The sequence below is a fragment of the Mycteria americana genome, chromosome 8 (assembly GCF_035582795.1).
Source record: "Mycteria americana isolate JAX WOST 10 ecotype Jacksonville Zoo and Gardens chromosome 8, USCA_MyAme_1.0, whole genome shotgun sequence".
NCBI lineage: Eukaryota > Metazoa > Chordata > Aves > Ciconiiformes > Ciconiidae > Mycteria > Mycteria americana.
Window position 1 is genome coordinate 34,925,584 of NC_134372.1, and position 23,439 is coordinate 34,949,022.

General features: G+C 36.0%; 1 protein-coding gene across 3 annotated transcripts in view; it reads right to left on the reverse strand.

Annotated features, from left to right (window-relative positions):
• Positions 1-40: 40 nt before the first annotated feature.
• Positions 41-23,439, reverse strand: part of PHKB (phosphorylase kinase regulatory subunit beta) — an 88,037-nt gene continuing 64,638 nt past the window's right edge. For 2 of the 3 annotated variants that reach the window (XM_075510674.1, XM_075510676.1), the window contains 11 exons: positions 20,538-20,599; positions 20,288-20,450; positions 19,382-19,463; positions 16,699-16,756; positions 14,812-14,902; positions 13,275-13,477; positions 9,109-9,243; positions 4,929-5,058; positions 4,413-4,520; positions 3,058-3,198; positions 41-1,083 (listed from right to left, as the gene is read on the reverse strand). In XM_075510674.1, coding sequence (XP_075366789.1) covers positions 946-1,083; positions 3,058-3,198; positions 4,413-4,520; positions 4,929-5,058; positions 9,109-9,243; positions 13,275-13,477; positions 14,812-14,902; positions 16,699-16,756; positions 19,382-19,463; positions 20,288-20,450; positions 20,538-20,599 — 1,311 coding nt within the window. In that variant the 3' untranslated portion in view covers positions 41-945. Of the gene's footprint in view, positions 1,084-3,057; positions 3,199-4,412; positions 4,521-4,928; positions 5,059-9,108; positions 9,244-13,274; positions 13,478-14,811; positions 14,903-15,785; positions 15,877-16,698; positions 16,757-19,381; positions 19,464-20,287; positions 20,451-20,537; positions 20,600-23,439 lie in introns of all 3 variants that reach the window. The other variant, XM_075510675.1, reaches the window with a different exon arrangement.

Consider the following 23,439-nt stretch of genomic DNA (forward strand, 5'->3'; position numbering starts at 1 on the left):
AAGGTTGCCACTAAAGTCAACAGGAGCCTTTGCATGTAACTTGAAGTATTTTTATTGACAGGTTTTTTTTACAAGCATGTGCTTTTTATTACTTTCACCAAAATAAAGCATATAGCATACAGTGTTTTCACACATTTAGGAGATAAATAAGTGTATCTTGAATTCTTTAATGCATTGATAGCTTATGTAATACAAAGTTTTTTCTTCATTGATGTTAATTTTAAATACAGCTTGTTTGCCTCTTTTTTTTAAACAAACTTTTATCTTGTTACCATGTGTTTCCCTTGTTAACTTATAGATGTTTAAACAACAATTGGGAAACTGCAGTGATATTTATTGCTAGAGATAAAAAGTTGCTCTATTAGGATGAAACCTGTACATCAAGTTATCAACTGGTACATTAAAAAAACCCCAAAACCTAAATGTACGCTGTCAATTGAACTGATACAGAAAAAGAATAACAACTATTTAACCTTCACCTCCAAGTTGTGTGTAGAATAATAATAAAAAAATTCAAATTTTCATATTTCCACACTGATTGGTATGCACGTTAATTATGGTATTTTCTGAATTTCATTTAGAATTTACAATATACTTGTTTGTAATTATAAATAAATGGAGGTATAAAGACAAAATCTCATACTGCATTTCTCTTGAAGTTACCAACTATGTTAAATGCATAATTTAAGATCATAAATACAATCCCATTCAACTTAATCAAATATCATAGGTCTAACTTCATGTGCTCAGAGTTTCATGCTGCATAGTTGAGAAAGGAAAAAATTAGGTGGCACTTAATATCTTTAATGGCACTTCTTTCAGCAAAGGATAGTATGCATTTGTATTACTAGCCAGGGTTACTCTTCAAAACAGTATCTTAATATATGCATGAAAAATACATAGAACACTAAATAAAGCAACAATTCCTATGTTGTGTTTGAAGCTTTAGCTAATGGTACAAGGATCATCATTGCTTGGTTTCATTTCTCCTTCCAGCAATAAAGTGATCACAGCTTTACTCAAGTAGCTGCATGTTCCCTTTTTTCCAGCTGGGTGAGTGTTGTAGAATGCAGTCATGTCATCCTGCAGGAGAGGGAAAAGATGTCCCCAAATTTTTTTAAATCCAAGAACCAAACCACAGGTAGCACATGAACTAATTCATTAATCAGATCAACAACATACGTTTCCTTCACTGAGCACCTGTTTTGCAAAGTTAATGATGTTAAAACATCTGCTTATTCTCAAATTATATATTGGCTGCTATAATAAAGGTTCAACTCTTTAATTCGGGGAAAATGGTTACTTCTATTAAATCAAGGGCAGAGATTGTGTGGTGAAAATATTAGACTTCTGTAGTTTTAGAGTGTGTTTGAAATTACTGGAGTAAATACTTTTGACATTTATTACATGTTAACAGGGAATTAACAAAGTTCAAGATATTTGCAAGTCGGTTTAATGGAAGAGCATAGTTCAGACAAATTAGGATTTCCTTTAGCAGCGTTTGTTAGGAAAACCTGAGACAGAATATCATCAGACCAATCCTACAGAGGCTACAGTTATCTGCCAGTGGGCATATACCCGGGAATATGGGAGAGTCAGGTTCCAGAAAATGTTAATGTAAGGAGTTGGAATTTCCAACAACAACAATCTTAAAGATACTATTCACAACTATAAATTGGGATTTCTTTCTAAGAGATAAAAAGGCATCATTCTAAGTAGATCTGAGCTTGGAAAAAAATCCATCACTTTAATGGAGGCTAGGGCAGCACCAGTAAAAATTGGGTTTTGCGTGGGATTTTCCTTTCTGCTTATAGCCATTGGGGATTTCCAGCTTGTCATAGAAGTCAGTAGCATATTCAAGATACTGTGCGGAGCTGGCACTTAATAGCCATTTGTGTGGATGATAAGTCTGATTTTGCTACGGCTGCAACCACAGAGTCATTACCCTCCAAAATGGGCAGGCCAAAAAATCGTAATTTCAAGAAAATTGTGTCCTTTTAAAAACAAAGGTATTGTGCAAGGTGATACGTTGCTAAGGCTGGATATCTGGCTTGCTTTCAAATCTTATTACAAAATAGTAGTGGCAAAAAAGTGAACCTTGAAACTTTGGAAAGAATTCTTAAGGAACGCATCCTTCCTCATCTTTTAAACGAGCTAAATTCAGCAACAGGAAGTGCTGTTGCATATCAATATATTATGAATCAATAGATTATTCAGAGCTAGCACAGATATCTCAGAATATATTGTGCACAATAAAATGCCAGACGGAGCGAGGAAGATCATCCTCAGTAGCACAGGGACTTGTCCCACTGCTCTACTCGTATTTCCTCCTTCAACCAGTTCAATGAACCTGGCTTTATTACAGAATTTCAGAGCTTTGAGGCACCAAAACTTGTAGCAAGAATATTTAGAGGTCTTTAAAGCGTAAAACCTAAAATCCCAGTGAAGTAAATCTTAAAAGCTACTTAATGATCAAGATTCATTTATTTGGATTTTAAGCCTTAGAGATTAAAAGCTTGCTAGGTTGTGAATGCAACTCTAGCACAGAAATCAGTAGCTAAGAACAGTGTTGCATTTCAAGTTCTTACATTAGTATTGTCAATATGAGTTCTTTGGCTACTATATTTTTCTTAGTATCTGTGTACCTAAGATCCTAAGTTCACACTTTCTTGCTGAGCTTCAGTTTTTTCTTTCTTTTTTGTTATTCTTAACTCTTTTCTATTCTAGTGTCCCCCTAATTAATTCTTTGCCCTTTAATGAGTATTATGACTATTTCAGCTTTACCCAGACTCTCATTTCAGAATTATGTAACATTGTGAGTGCTCTCCTTACCATACCAGTCGGAATTCGTAATTCAGCAATAAAGTAAGTACGCATCTTTTATCTCTGCTTATAGGCTCTTTGCAGTCTTATGTAGCACTTGGGTATATTAATTTATTATTTGTGTTCCACTCAACTGCTATCAATTGCTTTTTACTCTGAACCACACAGAATTGACATTTATAACTAACTTCACTAAGAATGGTAAATTCTGTAAGACAGTAATATTTTACTCACTTGGTTTTCAGCTCCCTTTGGACTGCTGTGATCTTTCTGAAAGTCATGAAATGCTTCTTGCACCACTTTGTCCAAGTCCACTTTGTCCTGGAACTCTAGCTCAGGATTTCTCTCCAAAATAACAGATATAACCATCAACAACTAGAAGGCAGAAAAAGACTGTAAGGCTTTAAATTTGATTTGTTAAAATTCAAGTTACATAAAGGCACTGTTAATAATTGCATATGCTTCTTTCAAGCAGGGTGCCATTTAATAATGGCACAAGTAATAGTGCACAGATAATAGAATTCTGACTTTGATAAAAGAATCACTGAAAAAGCAGGCTTTTATGAAAGGTTACAATTTCTGGTGACTACCTAGTTAAGGGCACTGTGTAAATGATTGACCTTAACATCTAACTGTGCTGGGAGCCAGGGAAGTTATTTTCCAGTTTATTCAGTTCACTGTGTGGCTGCACAAGTGCTGGTGCTCAGCCAATGGAGAGGGTGAAAAGCAGCAAACACTGAACCTCAGCATTTGATGTTTTAAGGCATAATCACATATGGTATAATTGTACTATGACAAAGTTTATAAAAAAAAAAAGTCAATGGACACCAATAAAAAGTCTCGGTTCAAGAGAATTTACGTTCCTTATATCTGAAAGAGGTTTAAAATAGGAAGGTGAACATGACGAGTGACCTGTCGTAATAACAAGCAGGCAGTGGAGTCTATATTGGTCATCTTGGGTTTTGATAATTGTGTTATCTTTCAGCAAAACTTGAGGATGTTCTAGCAAGCAGCATGACCATTAGTTGTTAGCCAGAATTGAGATGGATTTGATTTTACTGTGGAGGAATTCTCACATGCACCAGAGGCATATACTTAGGAACTAACAATGAACACTGCTGACAGCACAGATGTCAGTTACCAAGGGTACAGATGCTCTTGATCTGTTCAAAAAGTACACATTATGTGCAGAGGTGGGGAAGGAGTTTAAACAGCCTCTTGCTTTACTGTTAGGTATGGGAACATAAGGGAACTGGAAGTTAATTGATTCAGTAGCATAAAGCAACTTGCTAGACAGCCTCAGCAAAATGGGAAAGAAGAATCTATCGCAGGGCAAACTGATATTTTAGAGCAGTTTTTCCCTCGACCTAGAAAATTGTTAGGAAAAGGCATGGGCTAGGGACTTGAAAGAAAGCTATTTTGGAATTATTCTTCTTATTAGTTTTTACCTCCTGTGACCTAATTGTATTGGCACTGTCATTAATATTTATCTATTTGCTAAAGGGGAAGAAGACTCGGTTACTTTTTTTTTCTTAAGCTGTAACATACTGATATACATTATAAAATTTCATTCATTGTAGGCCACAGACCTCTACAATAATTTGCCTGTATTCCGGCTGGTCAATATTTTGCAGCATATCTTCAACTAGAAGGGAAAAATTCATTTCATACATCGTCATATCCGATAAGGTTGGTTGCTGAAAAACAAATAATACTTTTACTCAAAGACCATTTGCATTAAATCAAAACCACCCCCAGGTAGAGCCTATTTGCTTGTTGAATAAATAATACTCAATACAAAATATGACCACTGTACGATCAAAAGGGAGCAGACTTCAGAATCCATGACTTGGAAAGGGTCTTCTAGACTTAAGCTCTTATAAATGTGTTTTAATAGAAATAACTGATTTCTATTCTATTCTAATTGTATTTTACTCAGAACCAAAAAGAAAACTTGAAAAAAAATTTTTTTTTTTCTTAAGTCATAACAGGAACAAGTTACCCGAAGTAATACATTATGGCATAAAATAGACATTAACGATAAAATAATTCACCATTAATAGTCAGGTAGAGCAGAAACAACTGAGCATCTCTACCGATTTTACCTGTGGTAAAAATTTCCCTGCCACTATTAAACCATTAGGGGTTCTCTCCAAGATCTGCCACACCCGATCATAGAATCCAGCAGGAGTTCGATTGAGAGAACCGTCTATCTGTCTTCTGTTTAGCCAGCTTCTGTGGACAAAGAAAATTGACAACCTGAAGTAAAAAACTGTTATAGATGCAGAATCAAGCCATCTTCTGTGGTGTAAGCCAGTAAGGTAAGCATTGACATCAAATACATATTAATGATGCATGTGCAGCATATGTTGTGCTTTCTGGTAAGTTATGATCTAAAGCAAACAAAATCAAGATGCTTAGCATATAGCGGTTAGAATGTTATTCTGATGTGTGTGTGTTTGTGATTTATGTAACTGGAGTAAAAGAATTCACTGTGAAATCTATCTAGTGCAGTACAGTAACAGTAATAGGCTGAATTCATCATGTCTAATCAATTTAAGTTAAACTAAACCATAAACTAAACTAAACTAAACCAAACCATAAACTAAAACATACAGAAAACAGAAGTCACTGTGTGGTACCTATGACAGCCAAATTTATACGCACTGAAAAAAACCAATATTAACTATAATATTAAAATTTGTTTTATCATACTACAGTAGCAAAACAATTCATTATATAAATACAGCTCAATGAAATTCTGCATCTATAAAATACAAAATATAATAGATAATGGATTAGAAACACCTATCATTCTAATTTAAATACCAGGTTAGAAAAATGCATATTGGCAGGATTGCTGAAGGTAGGGTTTTTAGGATGGTGTGTAGAAAAACAAGTGGCCTGTAAATCTAGAAAATTTGACAGAATGGTTTTGTTAAACTATTTGTTAGTTTGTCAAACATTTGTTAAACTAAAGCTTTGAACAAATTGAGTTACACGCTCCATAAATTACAAATTTGTTTGCCTTCAGAAGCATACTGTCCCCACCTTTTTTTTTTACCTCCAACCATGAAGTCTGGAATTTACTTTTCGTATTTTTCCTTCTGAGTATTACTACAGCAATGGGGCTTTAGCCAAAATGTTTGAGACACCAGCAACGGAACTTTAAGAAGTGGCAGCTGTGTGTATGATTTTAATTGGTGACTTCACAGTACAGAATTAAGTCTTGTGTAGCAGAACTGCACATATTTGACGGCAGAGTTTTCCTAAAAGTTACTGTCCTGAGCTCATTTTTAAATTTTAAGTAGAAAATCTATTTTTATATGGTAAGATAGTAGTGAGAACTGCCCTATGAAGGACAGCTCTGATGAAAAGCAACTAATACTTTTGTGTCTTAGTTTAATATTCCTGCAAAAGAGGGTTTTTTTTAAAAAACGTTCCATGTCTTCTCAGGTCACAAACAGCTCTTTTATAACCTTAATAAGAGGGAGCAAGTACTTCAGGAAGCACCTCATTCAGGAAAAGTGGCAAGTTTCTACACCTGAATATTGGGATATTTGCAGCACAGCAATCAACACACTATTACTCATTATTTACCATTGAGGATTTGTTTGGGGTGTTTTTTCTTGAAAGCTACATTTAAATTACTGCTTGGTAACATGGCTTTCTGCATTTCAAAGACCTGGTTCTGGTAGACTGTTTGAAAAGGAAAAAAAAACCAAACAAACCCAAAACCCAAAAACCCAAAACAAAACAGGGGAAACACCCTGGTCAACTTTGTTAACGTTGTTCTGCAGAACTTTTGTAGCCTAGCTTAAATGAAATTCAGCACTAATGTTTTTTGGTTTTTTTTTAGTTTTTCCTCTGTTTGTATTGCTAGATTAACTTGATATGTTCAGAATAAAATTACCTGTCAGTAAAATTACTTGTTTATGCAGACACCAGTGTGCCTGATGAAATAAGAAAAAGATCTTACATTGAAAAACCTTAACCTTAAATACTGGAGAAATGGTGAGAATTCATTCTGAAATCTGACTAGAAAAGAGAACTCCAATTCAGACAACTCCATGTGTGTTCTTACACTTTTCTTAAGTTTCTTAGTGTAGTTCCCAACGACACTAGAAGACCAAGGAAACAGTGTCATGTGTGTTTGGGTTGTTTTGAGTTTTTTTAAAAAAAGAAAAAAAAAAGTATCACTAAGTGGTGCATCTTCTGAACAGGTTTGAGGTCTAGGTAATTGCGATATGCTTTACGAGAACAAAGGAGATATTTAAAGTTTTTTTCCTGTCTAACTGTATTGGAGTAACATGACAAATTAAGAAAAAAAAAGTCTTATAAATCACTTCTCAATAAAACACTTAACTGCCAAAAACTTGTGCCTGTTACGACAGTTCCATGTCATTCTCTGCACAGCTCTGTCCTTGGACTAGGACAAGAAAACATTCATAAAAACAAACAGGCAAGTTGTGATAGAAATAAAGGGTTGTTTTCTTAATACAAAGAAAGAAGGATTTGAAGATGTCAAAAACACTCCAACCTATCTAAATTACTATGGTAAGGAAGAGAGTCCTGTAAACTGTAGGAGCAAAATGAGTTCTATAACTGTTTGGACCATTAAAAGAACTATGCTCCATTTTAAAAAGGCCCACATAAATAGGTCAGAAAGAATACCCGTGGAAGTCTGCACTCTGTTGGCAATATATATTTATCTATACGGTATGATATCCTGGAGCCCAGTGTAAGAGCTGGGAAAATTGCAAAAATTTTACCCTCCGTGAAAACTTGGAGAGACTGTTAGGGAGGTACGTATACCACTAGCCCTTCATGTATGACAAATTAATTGGCAGTGATATATGGTATCACAGCAGCAGAGATTTTTTTCTAAAAATCACAACAGTAGGAAAAACTGTCACAGAAAGAAAATGCAAGGAGACAGTGTTCTGTATTTCCTACCAGGAAGAGAACTTTTAAAAACAAGTCACTAATGGGTAAGGAAAAGTGAGCTAGTAATACTGTACAGGAAAAAGTTAAAGATAGGAAGTTTTGAAGGATATGCTAGCTAGCTTTTGTACTCAGATAACCCCCAAAAAAGAATCTTCATCGTCAGAAAATCAATCTGAGTGCTCTTTGCTGACCCAGCTATTGTACATTAAAGGAATCAAAAGCAGAAGGAACTGTGACAACTCAGGTAAGATCTCTAATAAAGGATGGTGCTTGAATTGTTTACTGTGATTGACCAAATTGTTTCCTAAACATAATATTTAATGGAAAATGCTGCAAAGAGAAACCTAGGGTTGTTCTGCTAAGGTTTTAGAGGAATAATGTCAACATGAACGTGAGTAGAGAAAGCAACTGAAGAGCAAACGTTAATAACCACAACCAAGACACTGAAAAGTATGTGGGAGATACAGAGTACATAGTCAGTTGGACTGAGAGATTCTACATCACACAAATTAGATAAGAGAGAGCAGACACCCATTTAAGGAGCTTGTTTCTCAGGCATTATAGACTGGGGAAAAAAACCAGAATGTGTTTTGAATTAAGCAGGAACATAAGTAGTATGATGTGTGGTATATTTCCTCTTTGTTGAGAGAAAAGGCCATCACCCATTCAGTCAAGGACTATGGAAATTATCAGCAGTATAATGTGCCAAAGTTTAATCTAACTTAACTAGTAAAAGTTAAGTAAAAGTAAAACCTACAGGAGGACTCTTATCAATATACTTAAGTGGAAATATTGTGATTTTAACTTTTGTCTTGCACACTTTGTATCACAATGAATGCTCTTTTTGGCAGCTAGTTACAGCTTGGAAAAGAGATTATAAGTTTCAGGCAGCACCACTATCTCTTGAGAATTCTAGAGAACATCTGTTCTTAATTCATATAATAAGCTAGAAGAAAGAGGGCACTGAACAGCAGACAAACCGTTCTTACAAGTTACTTAAGTAGACAGTATTGAGTAATTTTTGGCTCCTTTCCCCACATCAAAGAATGTAATGCTTCACATTACTGCCAAAGTATAGAGATTACTGCTATAAAGTAAGACTTCCACAACGATAAAGCTGAAAAGGGAAGATGCAATATAAAAGAAACAATTGTAGAACCTGGACACAGGTGAAAGAATGAAAAAATGCATTTTTTTCTACCTTTCCTTAAATAAGTATATTACTGATTGCAGATGCCTGGTGATTTCAGATGTATACAAAGTAGTTCAGAAATGAAAATTACTTGAACAGCCTATTACGAATGAAAACAGGTGCCACAAACCCACACATCTCATTACCTCCCCTGCTGCTGTGGTTGAAGAATATCCAGCAGAAGCTGCTTCACTTCACTAGGGGACATCTGGTATAAGTCCTTGGCTGGCATATCCCCAGCACGGATTTTCAATTCATACTTCATAGCATGGATAATCCATCTGAAGTAAAGGGAGGAATACATTTATTAATTAAATACGAAGTTTCCAAAGATGAAAAATTAGTCTAATAAAATAGCTCATAAGAATTCCACATGATCCTGCTATTTGGCTGTCAGGACACGCATAAAATATAAAACAAATACTCTACTATTCTTACTGTATTGTGGAATTTACTCAGATTTTGTGTTTGTTTGCAATATGATACAAACTGAAAGCGATAACGCATCGATTTTAAGAAATGGGTTGTGAAGCATGCTTTTCATAGGAAGGATATATTTGACCACATATTCCCCTACATCCCACGTTCATTAAGACAAACATAAACATTTACCTGCCTTCTGATGTTAAAATTCCTACTCAAAATTATGCTCTGACAGTATATGCATTTTGCTGATGAGTTAAAAAAAAAAAAAAAACCACATAAAATTTAAATTATTTTACATTTAAAAAAGACTTCAGGGCTTATTTATAGTTTTAGCCTTTGAAATCCCTTTTTGCAGTCTATCACACTTTGCCTTCTTTTGCTACTCCCTTTTGAAAAGATTTGATTAAATAAAAATATGGCAACAGTGAAGATTTTTCAGCCTTAGGTATCAGACAGGCAGAACTTTGCAAATTATTGAAGGAAAATGCTGAATTTTATTCTGCACATTATATAAAACCAGTGCTACAGCCTCTAATATCAAAGATGAAATAATGTATAGATACATCTGAAGCAAGATAACTGAGCATGGAGCTCAGTCTCTTGCCATCTACCTTGCTTCAGTTCAAGTAGGTATTACTATCAAAAGGGAAAAGAAACTTAAATAGTTTTTCTTCAAACAGTTCATCATATAACACCTGATCAAGTCTGGGTTACATCAAGGAGCCTTACTCTGTTTATCAGAAAATGCAGAGTATTCCTAAGAGAGTTGTCTTGTCACCAGTATAGCCACATTCCACAGGCATTTAATTATTTAGCCTACAAGCTACAGAATGTTTTTGTTTATGTAAGTCAAGTCACAGTCTTTTCTGAAGGATTCTTAGTAATTACACAGAATTCTGAGATGTCAGGCCAACTGGTTCAATGTTGCTTTAAATTTGAGGTTTCTAGGACCATTCATGGAAGGTGCAAGATACAAGAGAATATTAGGCAACATGGACATATTACATTATCCAGAACACACTAGTTTTATTTATTTTAGTGGGTGAATAGTGTCCTTCTCTTGTTACTAAGATAAACACAACTGGCTTAGGAATCGGTTCTTTTTTCACTGATGACTCAAATTATCTGTGTGGAAGTCATTCACTGGTATTTTCTCTTTGCAGTGGCCTACAAAACATAGGAAAGTCAAGAGTGGACCTCCTACCGAACTCTTCACTGATAAGAGGTGGATAGAAGTCAGTTGGAGGTTTTTACAGTAATAGGGCTGTCAGGAACTTGATCTATTTCAACATGAAACCCTGAAAACAAATCAATAACAAGACACTAAATCAAATCATTATCAAACTGGAATGGTGTTTCTGTGAGAAGGTTAATTTTGCTCACTGGAGTGGGTGATAACACCAAAATAAAGGAAATTGAATCTCTAGCATTAACCTTGGAAGAAAGAAAAATAAAATTGCAAAAAGGATTAGCTACAGAGAATGAGGAAGGGGAGGAAAGAGAAGGAACATGGATCTGTAGAGAGTACAGAAAAGTACTTTTCAGAAAAGTATTTAAGTCAAAAGGATAGATGTACTTGCAGTTAAATGTAATACAGGTGATTTGAAAAGTTTTTGGTTTTATGATGACTGGAACGTACTGCTAAAGTGGAAGCATCAATCTTATGTGCTAGAAAAAAGACTGCTGGTATCTACCTCCAGTGCTGAAATGCTGTATTTTCTCTATGAAAAAAATATGGAAGATGGAACACTTGAAGTTCCAATTTTAAAGCATGCTCACTAATTCTGTAAATCTCAGTCAGTAGCACCTGGCCTCTTCAAAGAAGTGCTTATTCAAATGCATCTTTCTCTTCCTAAATGTGAAAAAATAATTAACTTCTGTAGATGGTGAAGTAAATGCAGATACCATGGAATATGATAACACTCCAGCACAGACTATTTGTAGATCACCTTATCAAAGAAATAAACAGAACAATCCAGTAGGTAAATGATGTTTTAAACTTGATTCAGGTTTGTGGTTCCTAAGCTATGTATAGCTTGGTCTAACCTATTTAGTATAGAATTGGACAACTATCTAGCTGCTGAACAGTCAGGAAGTGTTGTGTCTGTCTGTAATAGGGATACTATTCAGTTGGGGGGGCTGTTTTGGGGTTTTTTGAAGAACAAAAAGACATTTTTAGCAACCTTATAGGACAAATCAGTTTTTTCTTTACCATGGCAGTTAAGTATTTTTGTGTAGAGAACTGCCCTTGAACAATGTCTTCATTATGCCAGATATCAGATACTCGGATTCACTGAGTATCAGAAGTATACCTTGGTGCCTCAAAATATTTTACGAAAAGCTGTAATGGTAAGTACATTTGAAATGCAGAAGGCTTTTATTACCTGAAGTCTCCATTACAGACAACACTCTGAAAGAACAAGCTATCTTCTTAGGCAGATTATTGTGCTGAAACTCTGACAAGAAATAGTTTAAGGACCTTGAAACACTGTTTCCAAGGGATTTGTTGCTCGCGGTTGCCAGACTTTTAAGACTGATTTAGACAAGGCTATATTATGAGCTCAGCACTTACTAGAAACGAGAGAATGCAACTAGAAGCATACGTTGACTTGGAGGAGAATTGTGTGGTTTTGGAAGGGAATGAAATTCATGCTGCATCTTTCCTCGATTATTGCATTCATGCAGTCTCTACCCTTTACCTGTTTGCCCCAAACCTACATGACATAGGTGACTGCTCAAGTGAGCAAAGAGCTTTTAAAGGCCTCATCCAGGAGCCTTAATCCTAGACTGCACTTTTCTCTCCTTCTTCAAGTCCTGGAAGGCTCTGACAGTAAAAGATCTTATTGTCCGCTCTACCTCTTGATTCTTCCCTCCCTGCCAGTACAGTACATTCCTAGCCTCTGGCCACATCCCTCTAACCTGCCTGATAGGTGCAGGCAGCAGCACATCCTGTGTGCACCTACATTACCTATGGGGTAAAGGAAGAACCAGCATTTGGTTTGATGTGATCCATTATGCTTCTAGGACTCTATGGCCACATCACATGTTTACCAGTAATGAAATTCGTGCTAGTTACCAGCCTTAAGCATGCACAGCACACCTGTACCTAGTACGTGATAAAAAAAAATTCTGTAGAGATTGCCTTGCTGCCCATGCACACTGAGCAAACTGTGAGCAGACTTTGCATCAACTCCGCAACTGAAAAACTCTGGATGGCACCCAGTGTGCTATATTCTGCTGCCAGGTAAGAAACTGTTTCAGGAACACCACTAATACACTCAAGTGCATACTTTGTTATATCAGGTATGGACATGAGGCCAGTTGCAATCTAAAACAGAACCCCTTCAATTCATGGCATTGCTAACGGAGACCCACTGTGTCTATGCCAGAGCTACACACAGTCTGGTTAGCCAGCTGGTCACGGCCTCCTTGGGCACTAGGGGAGCCAGGCAGAACATTCTGCCTGTTTGCTTCCGGCAGGACAGGGTGACCTGGAGGCAGCACACTTGCCACTGCTCATTTGCTGTACAGAAGGCATCTAACCCCAGTACATTGTTTTTGGTTTTAAAGCTCTAATGTAACTGGGATTAGGCTTTGAAAAATCCTACAGTTTGCTGTATTAGCTGTAGGAAAGCTTCAAATGCTGTTACAAGGACTGCTCCTCCTCCACTTTACGCTGTTGCCTGGCAAATTCGAGAACAGTTGTGTACCCGTTTTTGGCACATGAATTTAAAGCAAGCTTCCTAGAAATGTAAAATTTAAGTATACAAGTTTTGCTGCATCATCTTATATAAACCATTTTTGCAATGTAGCCATAATCTCTGTTGAAGTATGTATGTTCCCCTGCAATACTAGTAGTAAGAACAACAATAGATACTTTACTGACCCAATCCGTATCTTCAGCATGCCACTGAAAAGTTCAGGTGAATTTGAGATGATCCAGCCAACATGTATGACAAGTTCCTGCTGAACTACAGCTTCTCTTTCATCTTGTAAATGACATTTTTCATAGATGATGTTCTTAATCACTCCTGGGGATAAGGGATTAGAAATAACTTCTTCCTCTTGGCCAAAAGCTCCAAGTGTCACCTACAGTATAATGAAAACAATTCGGAAGATATGGACAGGAATAAAAGCACTGTAGAAGCAATTCAGAAATGAAGCTTCATGAACTCTGCTGTTCTTGTTAAAATTTCACAATGCAAAAATAATTTTGTCAATGACTGATGCTTGTTAATACTGTTAGTTGGATGCTATTAAAATAACAAAATTCACTAAAGATCACAGTAAATATGGAATATATTTTTCCACATGAAAATAAAAGTACAAGACCACTGCTTTGGTTTCAAAACAGGCTGTATAATCATGACTGTACACTAGGTTTAGACAGTCTTTCAGTTCTGACATTTCAGCTGTGGAGCTCACTTAAAATTCAGAATTAAATGTGTCTCCTTGTTTTCTTATTTCTAATAGCATCCTAAAAGTTTTAGCCTTCATTTTAAGAAAATATATTGCTGGTACTGGATTGTTTATCCACAAAAAAGGGAATTTTGTTAAAATTCTGATTTGCTTTTAATCTACTGTCAGTAAAACACAGCAACACTAATTTTTCTCCTATAATAAAGATCATTATTATAAAGGGATCAATGAAGGCAAGTTAGGTTAAAGAGTTGAGACTAAAGAGCTACAAATCATGCTGTATGCAGATGCAGCTTCCTCTATAGCTATGTAGTGCCAGAAGCACATACCCAGACCTCAGTCTGGAGTAAGACGAAGACAAATTGGTTGTAATAGCATTGCACATAGGTTAAGTGTACACATATACATATTTTAATACAAAAATACATAATATTCAATTACTATTATTTAGAAACAGCTCTTCATTAACTTAATTAAAATTATTGTGCTGGGGGGGGGGGGGGGGGACCTCCTCAGGAAAGGAAGAAGCACTGATGATTAAACTTCGTTTGGAACAGAAAACTAAAATCCTGAAAAACTTTTTGCTCAGCTGCCACCTATCTGTTTTCTTGGGCTCAATTACAGAGGGAGTGACTACATCTTCATTAAGTAAGTCTGAAAAAAGAAGCTTTATTACTTGACTCCATCTACTTTTGTGAAATAAGAGGGCATATATAAAAAATCTAAGGAGTTATGTAAATCATGCCTCTTCCCTTCTTATCTAGACACTGAACTGTCTTTTCAGTATTGTTCTGTCAATAAATAAAAGTAAATTTATTAGCCCATAGTCTATGCAAGTATTCAATATATCTTTATTTTCTCTGGATTTTTCTTCTTCAGTAACAATTTTTTAAGCCATTGGGTACTTTTAACAGAAGCATCAGAGGCCTTCAAAATCAAAAAGCCCATTTATTTAGTTTCTCTGTTATCATTCCTTAATACATTTCTGAGGAGTAAAGACTTACCTGCTTGCCCTGAACTAAAACATTAGTAATAGATGGTGCAAGGCTGTCCACTAGTTTACCTAAAAGACTTGCTGCGAAGCGCACAACAGACCTGAGGGCAGAAAACAGAGCAATCCCACTACATATCAAAAGCTAGTTTAATGAATTCATATATAAGTCTGAAGTCTGCCACAGCAGAGATCTCAAAACTAACTCAGTAAATACATACGTTATTTATAAAGCAGAATTTGGATCAGATTTTATGTAATCTTCTATGGATTTTCAATTTTTAGTCTAGATATAGGTTAATAGGTCAAAAATAAATTTAGTTAGAACTCATTAAACTACCAGCTCCGTAAAAAGCTTGTTGTTCTTTTCTGAGCATCATCTTGAAAACAGACAGGTAAGAGATGCCAGCTTCTCTTTTGTGACCTTTTCATCATTTTGCAAGATAAGCTTGGTCATTTTTTAGTCTATTTAAGGAAGAGTTAGAAAGATTTTGCAAGAGGAAGTACAGAACATAACACCACGGCTTTGTTTTGTTTTCCATGCTGAGGTAGTATTTCGCATGTGTAGCACGAAAAGAAGAGACTTGTGTGAACTGCTAGGTTAAAAACTAGCTGTAACTTCTAAGAAGAACATTTTTTCATACATCCAGTTGACAGTTAAAGATATAAATACTTTTAATAATAATTTCCTGACAAAATACGAACCTAACAGACCTGTATTTGAGCTTTTCTAGCACAGGCTTTTAGGCTACTAAGAATCATTTATCCACAGAGATAATTAACAAGTTGTAATATTCTATAGTGTTAGTAAAAAATTGAAACAGTTGATGTTGATTCCTCTGACAACTGCTACGCACTTCTTAAGATCAAGAGCAAAGCATTTCAAAAATGCATTAGCTGATACTATCAAAATGCAACTAAGCAAAAAAAAAAAAAAAAAAAAAAAAAATCTCCCGGAGCTCCATTTCGGACCTCTGGGCACTTTACCTGTTTCCCATGTACCAGTAAAGTAGTAATATGTGGGGCTATAGAAGAAGAAAATTTCTGTGCAAATGCAGCACTGTAGCGTAACACCAACCTATATGTATGTCACATGGCAATCATGGAAGAGAAATGAAAAACAGTTTACATATTTTGTTTCTAAAAATACTTTTGTTTTTTATTCTTAACAAAAAATACCACCAAGGTTATTTTGGTTCTACCTTATTATTCGCAAAGGCCCATTTAACTGTATGAACAGACTAAAATGAAAAATGAAAAACAGTTTTTATATTTACAGACTCATCTGCTAGGAATAATACAGAGTGAGAGAACAGAATTCAGGACAGGCTCAACTCATTTCTTCGATAAAAAGAAATGAAACGTCTACTGAGCTTCAGGGCAAAGAAATTAATAAACAACATGTAAATACCAACCTACTTGCTGAAACCTTTTGAAGTTATTGTGACAAAGTCAGGCTCAAAGCAAATTATTTCAGGGCAATAAATAAACTGTGTAAGTTTATCAACTTAACTGATTTATATTTGAACGCCAGCCTTGCTTCAGAAAGCTATTGATAATATTTTATCATGCCCTTTAAGAAATAAGAATATTAGTATTCTTTTCTCATTATTTGAATTTAACGAGAACTGTGCATTGGCAATAGCACTCATAGCAAAACCAGCTTATTACTCTTTTATTTTTTAAAAGGTAACAGTAAGAAAATACGTCTTTTTTTTTTTTTTTAAAAGCATTATAGACCAGATCTTCAGCTGCAATGAACCAATACAATTTTGTTAGTAAAGCTGTCCTTTTTCTTTCCCTCTTTAAGTGCATAAGGATCCAGCTTTATTCTCTATAAACACATCAGGAAAAAAAAATTCGGTGTAAAACAAAAGGAACATGATATATATATACAAACCAGAGCTTTTTGCTGCCAGCTCGTCTATAGATTCTTTCAATATGCTCAGCAACAGTACCTAAATGCATTAAAAAAAAAAAAAAACAAACAACAAACCACAAACAGAACACAAACAAAAAAGATGCACAGGTTTTCGTTTAATAGTAATAAGGTAAATTTGATGAGATCAGTTAATTCTGAATCAGCTTTAGTAAAGCACTTACCTGTTGTGCCCAACATCTAAAATTTAGATGCCATCAAGTCCCCTATCATCCAGTTGTACGGCGTTATGCAAGAAGCCAAACCACATTTCAGCTAAACTTGCTGTGCATGCTATAAAGAGACTTATGGTATCACCTATTGTTGCAATATATTGGGGAAAATTAACCTATGTACAGATTTGGCCTACAAAGGTACCTCCCCAGCTTAAGGTACATCCTCAAACTGCAGATTATGTTTTGGATATGGGATGTAGATACTCTCTCCACTGTCTTGCCTCTTTGTTGAGCTAAAACCTACATGAAGTAACAGGGAAGTCTTGTGCTTGACAGTGTAATTCATTGAAGTGATGTTAGGTTTGGGCAAAGTTTGTAATAGCTGATGTCCAAGACAGGAGTTGTTTTCAGCTTTGTATATGAACAATAGATCACCTGGTTAGTCATGTGGGACCTGAGACTCATTTTACAGGAAGGTGGGAGGGTGTGACAGAGAGGACCTTTCCCTGCTTTGTGGCTCTGCCCTGAATAACCACAGTAAGCCCAAAAAGACGCTTCAGTGACTGTGTAAGCTAGCTTTGGTAATCAGGTGCATTACAGGACCACTCTAGTGAAGCTAATTATCACTGTTGCAAAGTACAACAGGGCATATTGGACAGATATATAAAACATTATGTTACTGCCTTACTACTCTCCCTCTCCAAGCTGATTTTCTGTGTGCCAAAGAGAATGTTTTATGAAGTGTTATGTATTAAACTAGCATCATGCTGTACAGACGTGACCTAAAGAAGAGAGGGTAGGAAACTGGAAGAGCACTGCTTCTAAGTCAAAGTAGGAAGTCCAGGATTCAGAGAAGGCCTGAAGTACATTAATTACATTAATCAGAACGCTAGATACCATTCTTTTGTCAGCCCATAGTTGATCATAGTGCATCAACTTGCTATGCTGACATCTCTTCAACTGTGCAGGCGTCAAGTGGGGACCATTATGTTAAAGGTAAAAATGGTGACAAACATTCCATTATTTAGACTTCATTTAGCATCTAGATTTTAAATTCTCAAATGGAATGGCAGTGTTTTTCATGCCAGGCACTTACTGGTGAACAGAAAGTTCATCTATAACAACAACAGTAGTGGAAGTTGACTCACAAAATCCTCGCCTGTGCCTGTCAGCTGGAACACCCAAGGTTCTTCAGGTTTTATTTTTAGATTTACGTTTTATTGATTGTGTGATTATTTAACGTCAGTCTCAGTAATCTCCAGTTGTAGGAGGACAGGAACTTTTAGTCAGTGACTCAGACTGTTTAATGCAAGGTGCATATTAAAAAGGTTATCATCATCTACTATTTCATATGGGATGGCACAAAAAGGTCTATACAAGTTAGCTCTGAACAGTCAGAGGCACAGCAGTACTTCTGTGACCTAAATGGTTTCAAGAGAGTTTTTAAGTTCATCATCATGATCTAATGGTCAAAAGTGGCTATGCTGTACAGAGGTTAGGAAGTCTGCCTCAAGTTGTTTCCAGAGCAAAGGACACAACCTACAAAGGACTAAAGAAAGCTACTGAGGCTCTCAAGGCCTGACGACAGCACAGGTAACAGTGGCGAAAAAGCCTGCTTCAGAGGCTACATGTGCCTAACCTGAGATTCCAGCCATGACTTTGGATTCACATTGTATTTCAACAATGCACTGTGTATCAGCCAATGAATTTCATTCCACTTTACATTGTTTTCCATGACATTTTTAGTACAGCAATACAGATATAATGTATATTTATGTCAAAATGACAACCCTTCATCACAAGAACTAGCTGTCCTATATCAAAATTATGAAGCAGGGCTCTATAACATGAAGTGGTAAGTTACACTGCTTGATGACTAAGAGAATATTATTTGATCTTAACATTCCTCTTTTTCTGAGGAGTATTCATATACACAAAGGCAGCTAATAAGCAGTCCTTGGGGGAAAAAAAAAAATCACCAAACCTTGCAGAACAAAAGCCACATGCCTTAGTAGCCTCTTTGGAATTCTTTTACATGAATTTAAATCCTGTGCTCTACTACAAAGCCATAATACAAAATTAGAGTAAGATTCACAGATATATTGAATTAGTCTTATTACATACAAGTAAAACAAAAATTCAGTATAGAACTTCACTCATTTCAGACTAAATGTTCACACAAACTTGTCTGTAGCTTCAGTTTTCTAGACAAGGTCAAATCCCCTATTTTTTATATCTATGTGTTCAAAATTATACAACCAGATACAGCACCTGCCTACAAACAATCCAAAAGAGTTCATATATTTAGCAGCTCATTCCCCGCCACACTATGAATTTGCATGTCCCATTTAATGCAGAAATTGCTTTAAATGGCAAAGAAAATAGCTACACAACTGCTTGCATGCATGGCCATTATTCATGTTCATTACAATTAAACATACAGCTGCTTCCTGAAATACTCAGAATAGTCAAATGAAAGAAGCTCTTACCTTCCTTGGTGATAAAATTCGGTCCTTCCCTTTTAAGCAATATGCTCGAGAGTAATGCTTGACTTGCTAGGCAATTGCAGTCCTTAAAAAAAAGGAACAACATAACCACAAATAGCCTTCAGATTTTCAGTGAAGCAAAACCAGAAGAGCTATTAAAAATTTCAGGTGAAACCAAAGGGCCTTTTTTTTTAATTAAGAAAAAAGTCTACAAATTTAATTTTTAAAGGGACTTCACAACTATTTCATACCCTATGTATGCTGTATCCCTGTCACTGCTGCTTGCAGAGGCTTCTCCGTGGTTCAAATTAAGTTGTAATAATTTGGCCTCAGAAATGTTTCCTGATTTCTGTTCTTGAGTCCTGTCATTTACAGCAGAAACACTTGTAATGACATAGGGAACCAAGTAGGATACTTTGTGTGTTCCTATTGAACACTAGACTAGAAACAGTCACTGGTAGTTTTCTTCTAGATACAGTTCTAGATTGGAACTTTCCCTGGTATCATTAAGAAGTTACCAGTCTATCAGAGTGAACACCAACTGTTGAAGTCTTCTGAATTTTAGTCTAGCAATAAACTGTCTACTAAGACACATGACAAGTGGATCCCCTTTTAGATGGTCATTTATTACCAGAAGAAGATTTGGGTAGCTGGGAGAAATGGAAGCCAACAGTTACAGCATGAAGGGCCAGAAAGTTCTGTGATGTTAAGATAAAGTACTGTCAAGAAGAAGACTCCCCAAGTATCAAGAGGAACATCAGACATTTTATGTTACTAGCTATATTACTAACAACGAGCCATGACACTAATCATGTTGATCCAAGTAGGCCACTGTTAAAAAGAATACCAGCACATAATTTCTCATTTCACGTGAATGAAGTTACACCGTATTTTTATCAGTTTTCTTACATTAAGTTTCTGCAGGATCTCATATGTTGACTTGTTTTTCCAGTCATTAATATTTACATCTGGTTGCTGCTCAAGTTCAGAAGCATTTGGAGTACTAGACTGTCTCTTGACTTTTGAATGTTTTGGAAGATCCAACTCCTCCAAACTCTTAAATACAGGAGCCCTGAAAAATAAGATTTCATTTCTTCATAGTTCAGAAAATATTTTAATTATCAAATACTTCATCATTATTATTTACACATAGCCTTACTCTTCTGTTTCCGTGATTCTTAGGAAGTCAAGTTGTTCAACAACTGCTCCAGATATTAATGTCTGAAATGAAAATTTGAAAAAATTAAAAAAAATGCAGGAATGTACATAACTATATAGTTGTCTTTTGATCTCAGTCTGTTGCTGGTGGTTTCCATTGAGAAAGTAGTTTCCTTATCTACAGTTCCAAATATCTTTACACTTTCAGAGTATTTTTCCTCTTTCTTAAGATCTCGCTTAAGACAGCACAAGTCTCTTGGGGCTGCGGTCTCTTTTTGCTGGCGTTCTGCTGTTCTTTTGCCTGCAACATACAGCTTAAGCACTGTCCAGCTCCCCTCCCCAAAAGAGGTCTCATGAAAACACCCAAGATAAGGATTCACATTCCTCAGGGTCCTGCATGATACCCGTGTTCTGGATCATAATGCTCATTGTTTCAGGGATTGCTGAAGGATGGGTAGTGACGTCACAGGAAAATGCAACATAATAGCATTTCCTACTCTGTAGTCATTCCTTAATCCAAGCATGCCTGCCCTAAGTTTGCACATCAAATGCAGTTCACAAATACTTCTGTCTCAGAATATTACATACCTGAAATTCAGTGTTGCATAATGTAGTCATTACAATTCATTCACTCAAAATTTATATGAATTTCTTATTTATATACTTCCAGAGAAAACTTATTGTACTACAGCATTTTTAAGACTGCTTTTTGATGGTTCTCATTAGCTAAATAGAATTGAGTATGTGCTGTGAACTTTTAAATTCCACTTTCATTGTACACAAGTTGCAGTAAAATATTGATCTGTTACACTGTGGGATGATTGAATATAAAAAAGACCTGCTTTGCTTTTATTGCTAGTGTCATTCATTCTTTGACTTGCATATTTACTTGAACACATGACAACAATGGAAACAGACAGTGAAGATGAAAATCGGGAAAAAGCTGCAAGACTTCTAAGCACATTTTTAAATGAAATTACATTTCGTGTATTACAAGAAAAAAGAGCATTCACCCAGTTAGAGACATACATTCTATCTCTAGGCACATTTACACATATGCATCTAAATGAAGCAGCTGAGTACAATTCACAAAGAGTCAATATATATTTTGTTGGAATAGATGAATTATTTAAGAAAACACCATGAATTAGACATGTCCCTTGTTCTTGTCCCAGATCCTCCCCCATAATGAAACAAGGCTGTTTCCAAAATGTGACAACTGTGCAGTAAGATTGAGAGATGATAAACTGATGGAGAAAGCACACTGTATTCCACCAGTAAATGCACTGCTCACCAACAGCTACCACTCATTTATGAAAAGGGTAAAAGAAAGATGTAAGGGCTTTGGAAAGCTGCAAAAGAGAAAGCGATGTTAAGAATATATGAGATGCAACACAATTTCCATTTAACCCAAACCAGTTTTTATTCCTTAGCTTACTGCCATAACAGGAATTAAATCTTAATAACTAATATGCTGCAACATAATTAAACATGCTGTACCGACATACGGGGAAGTTAGCACATTGTATTTATGGATGCAGCAAGAAGTTCTCTCTGGAAAAAGTATACGGTGTTCTTGTGGGGTTTTTTTAATAGATTTCATTCAATCTACAGGGGGAGTGAGCAAGTATGTAACTGTATTTAATAAAGTCGTATTAGGGCCCTGTTACACTAATGATTCTCTCAAGGGCAGATGCACTGGAAGAGATTTCTGCACATGATTTGACCCACTCTGTCGATCTACAGAAGTTACCGGCTCTTCGCCTCTGCGACATTAACTGTTATTAACCAAATCTGGGTTTGCTTTGCTTTCACACCTGATCATTCTATAGTTTTGGGTTACAGCATGGTTAGACACAAATACATCAGCAGAACCGAAGCAGGGGCAATGACCAACAATAAGCCTGGGAGGGCAGAAATCGCCCGTGCTGGACCTGTCGTCAATAAATCAAATAACTGCAGCCTTAATCTGGCACCAGAAGACAGCCTGAGCCAGGCTAACAGCAACCCTCCCTCTCCTCTGCCACTCCCGCCTGTGTGGTTCCTCTGCTGGCTCCGGTGCATGCCTGACTCACAGAGAACAGGCAATATGACTACCGCTTAGCGGAGGCCAGGCATCAGATCACTTAACCACATCTTAAATCTTCTCAGGGGTAAATCATGACTGTAGGTAACAGATGAAGCCTCAGGGTGCTCACAGTACAATTTTAGAGCATCATACCTCATACAGCTTTTTTAAGGTACCTTAAAGCCAAATAAACATTTGTTTGTAGTTTTACCATGTACTCTTTTTAAAGGATAACAAATAAAGCAAAGACCAATGACTGTCAACATCTTAAATAATTTAAATACTTTAATTAATTACTTTAAAAAAAAAAAAAAATCTTTCCAGAAGGTCGATGAGTATGGAAGGGGAAGTTCACTCCCTGACAACTGTAACAGTGTAGTGCTTAAAATAAGGACACATAATGTAGATTGAGAAATTTCTCACCTGATAATACATCAGTTTAATCAAATGCAAGGCAAGCAAGTCATTGCAGTTAAGTTTAAAAAAACCCCACAACAACAAACAGTGTAGACAAATGAAAGGTTTTGCATGGACAGTAACGGCATTTGCTATAGGAAAAGTAAATGGTAACAGGAGAGACTACATGACCTACATGTGACCAGTAGAAATACTTAAATATTTGAAAGATTACAAGGATATCTTAAACCATTACAGCTATGAGTATTTAATTCACAAATGACCCAGCTCTTCTACAAATTCGTGATTGTCTAGGGAACAAGAACATAACTGTGTCTTTGGTCTTCTCTCTTACAAAAAGAAGAATTCTTCAATAGTTGTAAACTAAGATTAACTAGCACACGTAAGTATCTAAAACTAGCACCTGACTCAGTCATTT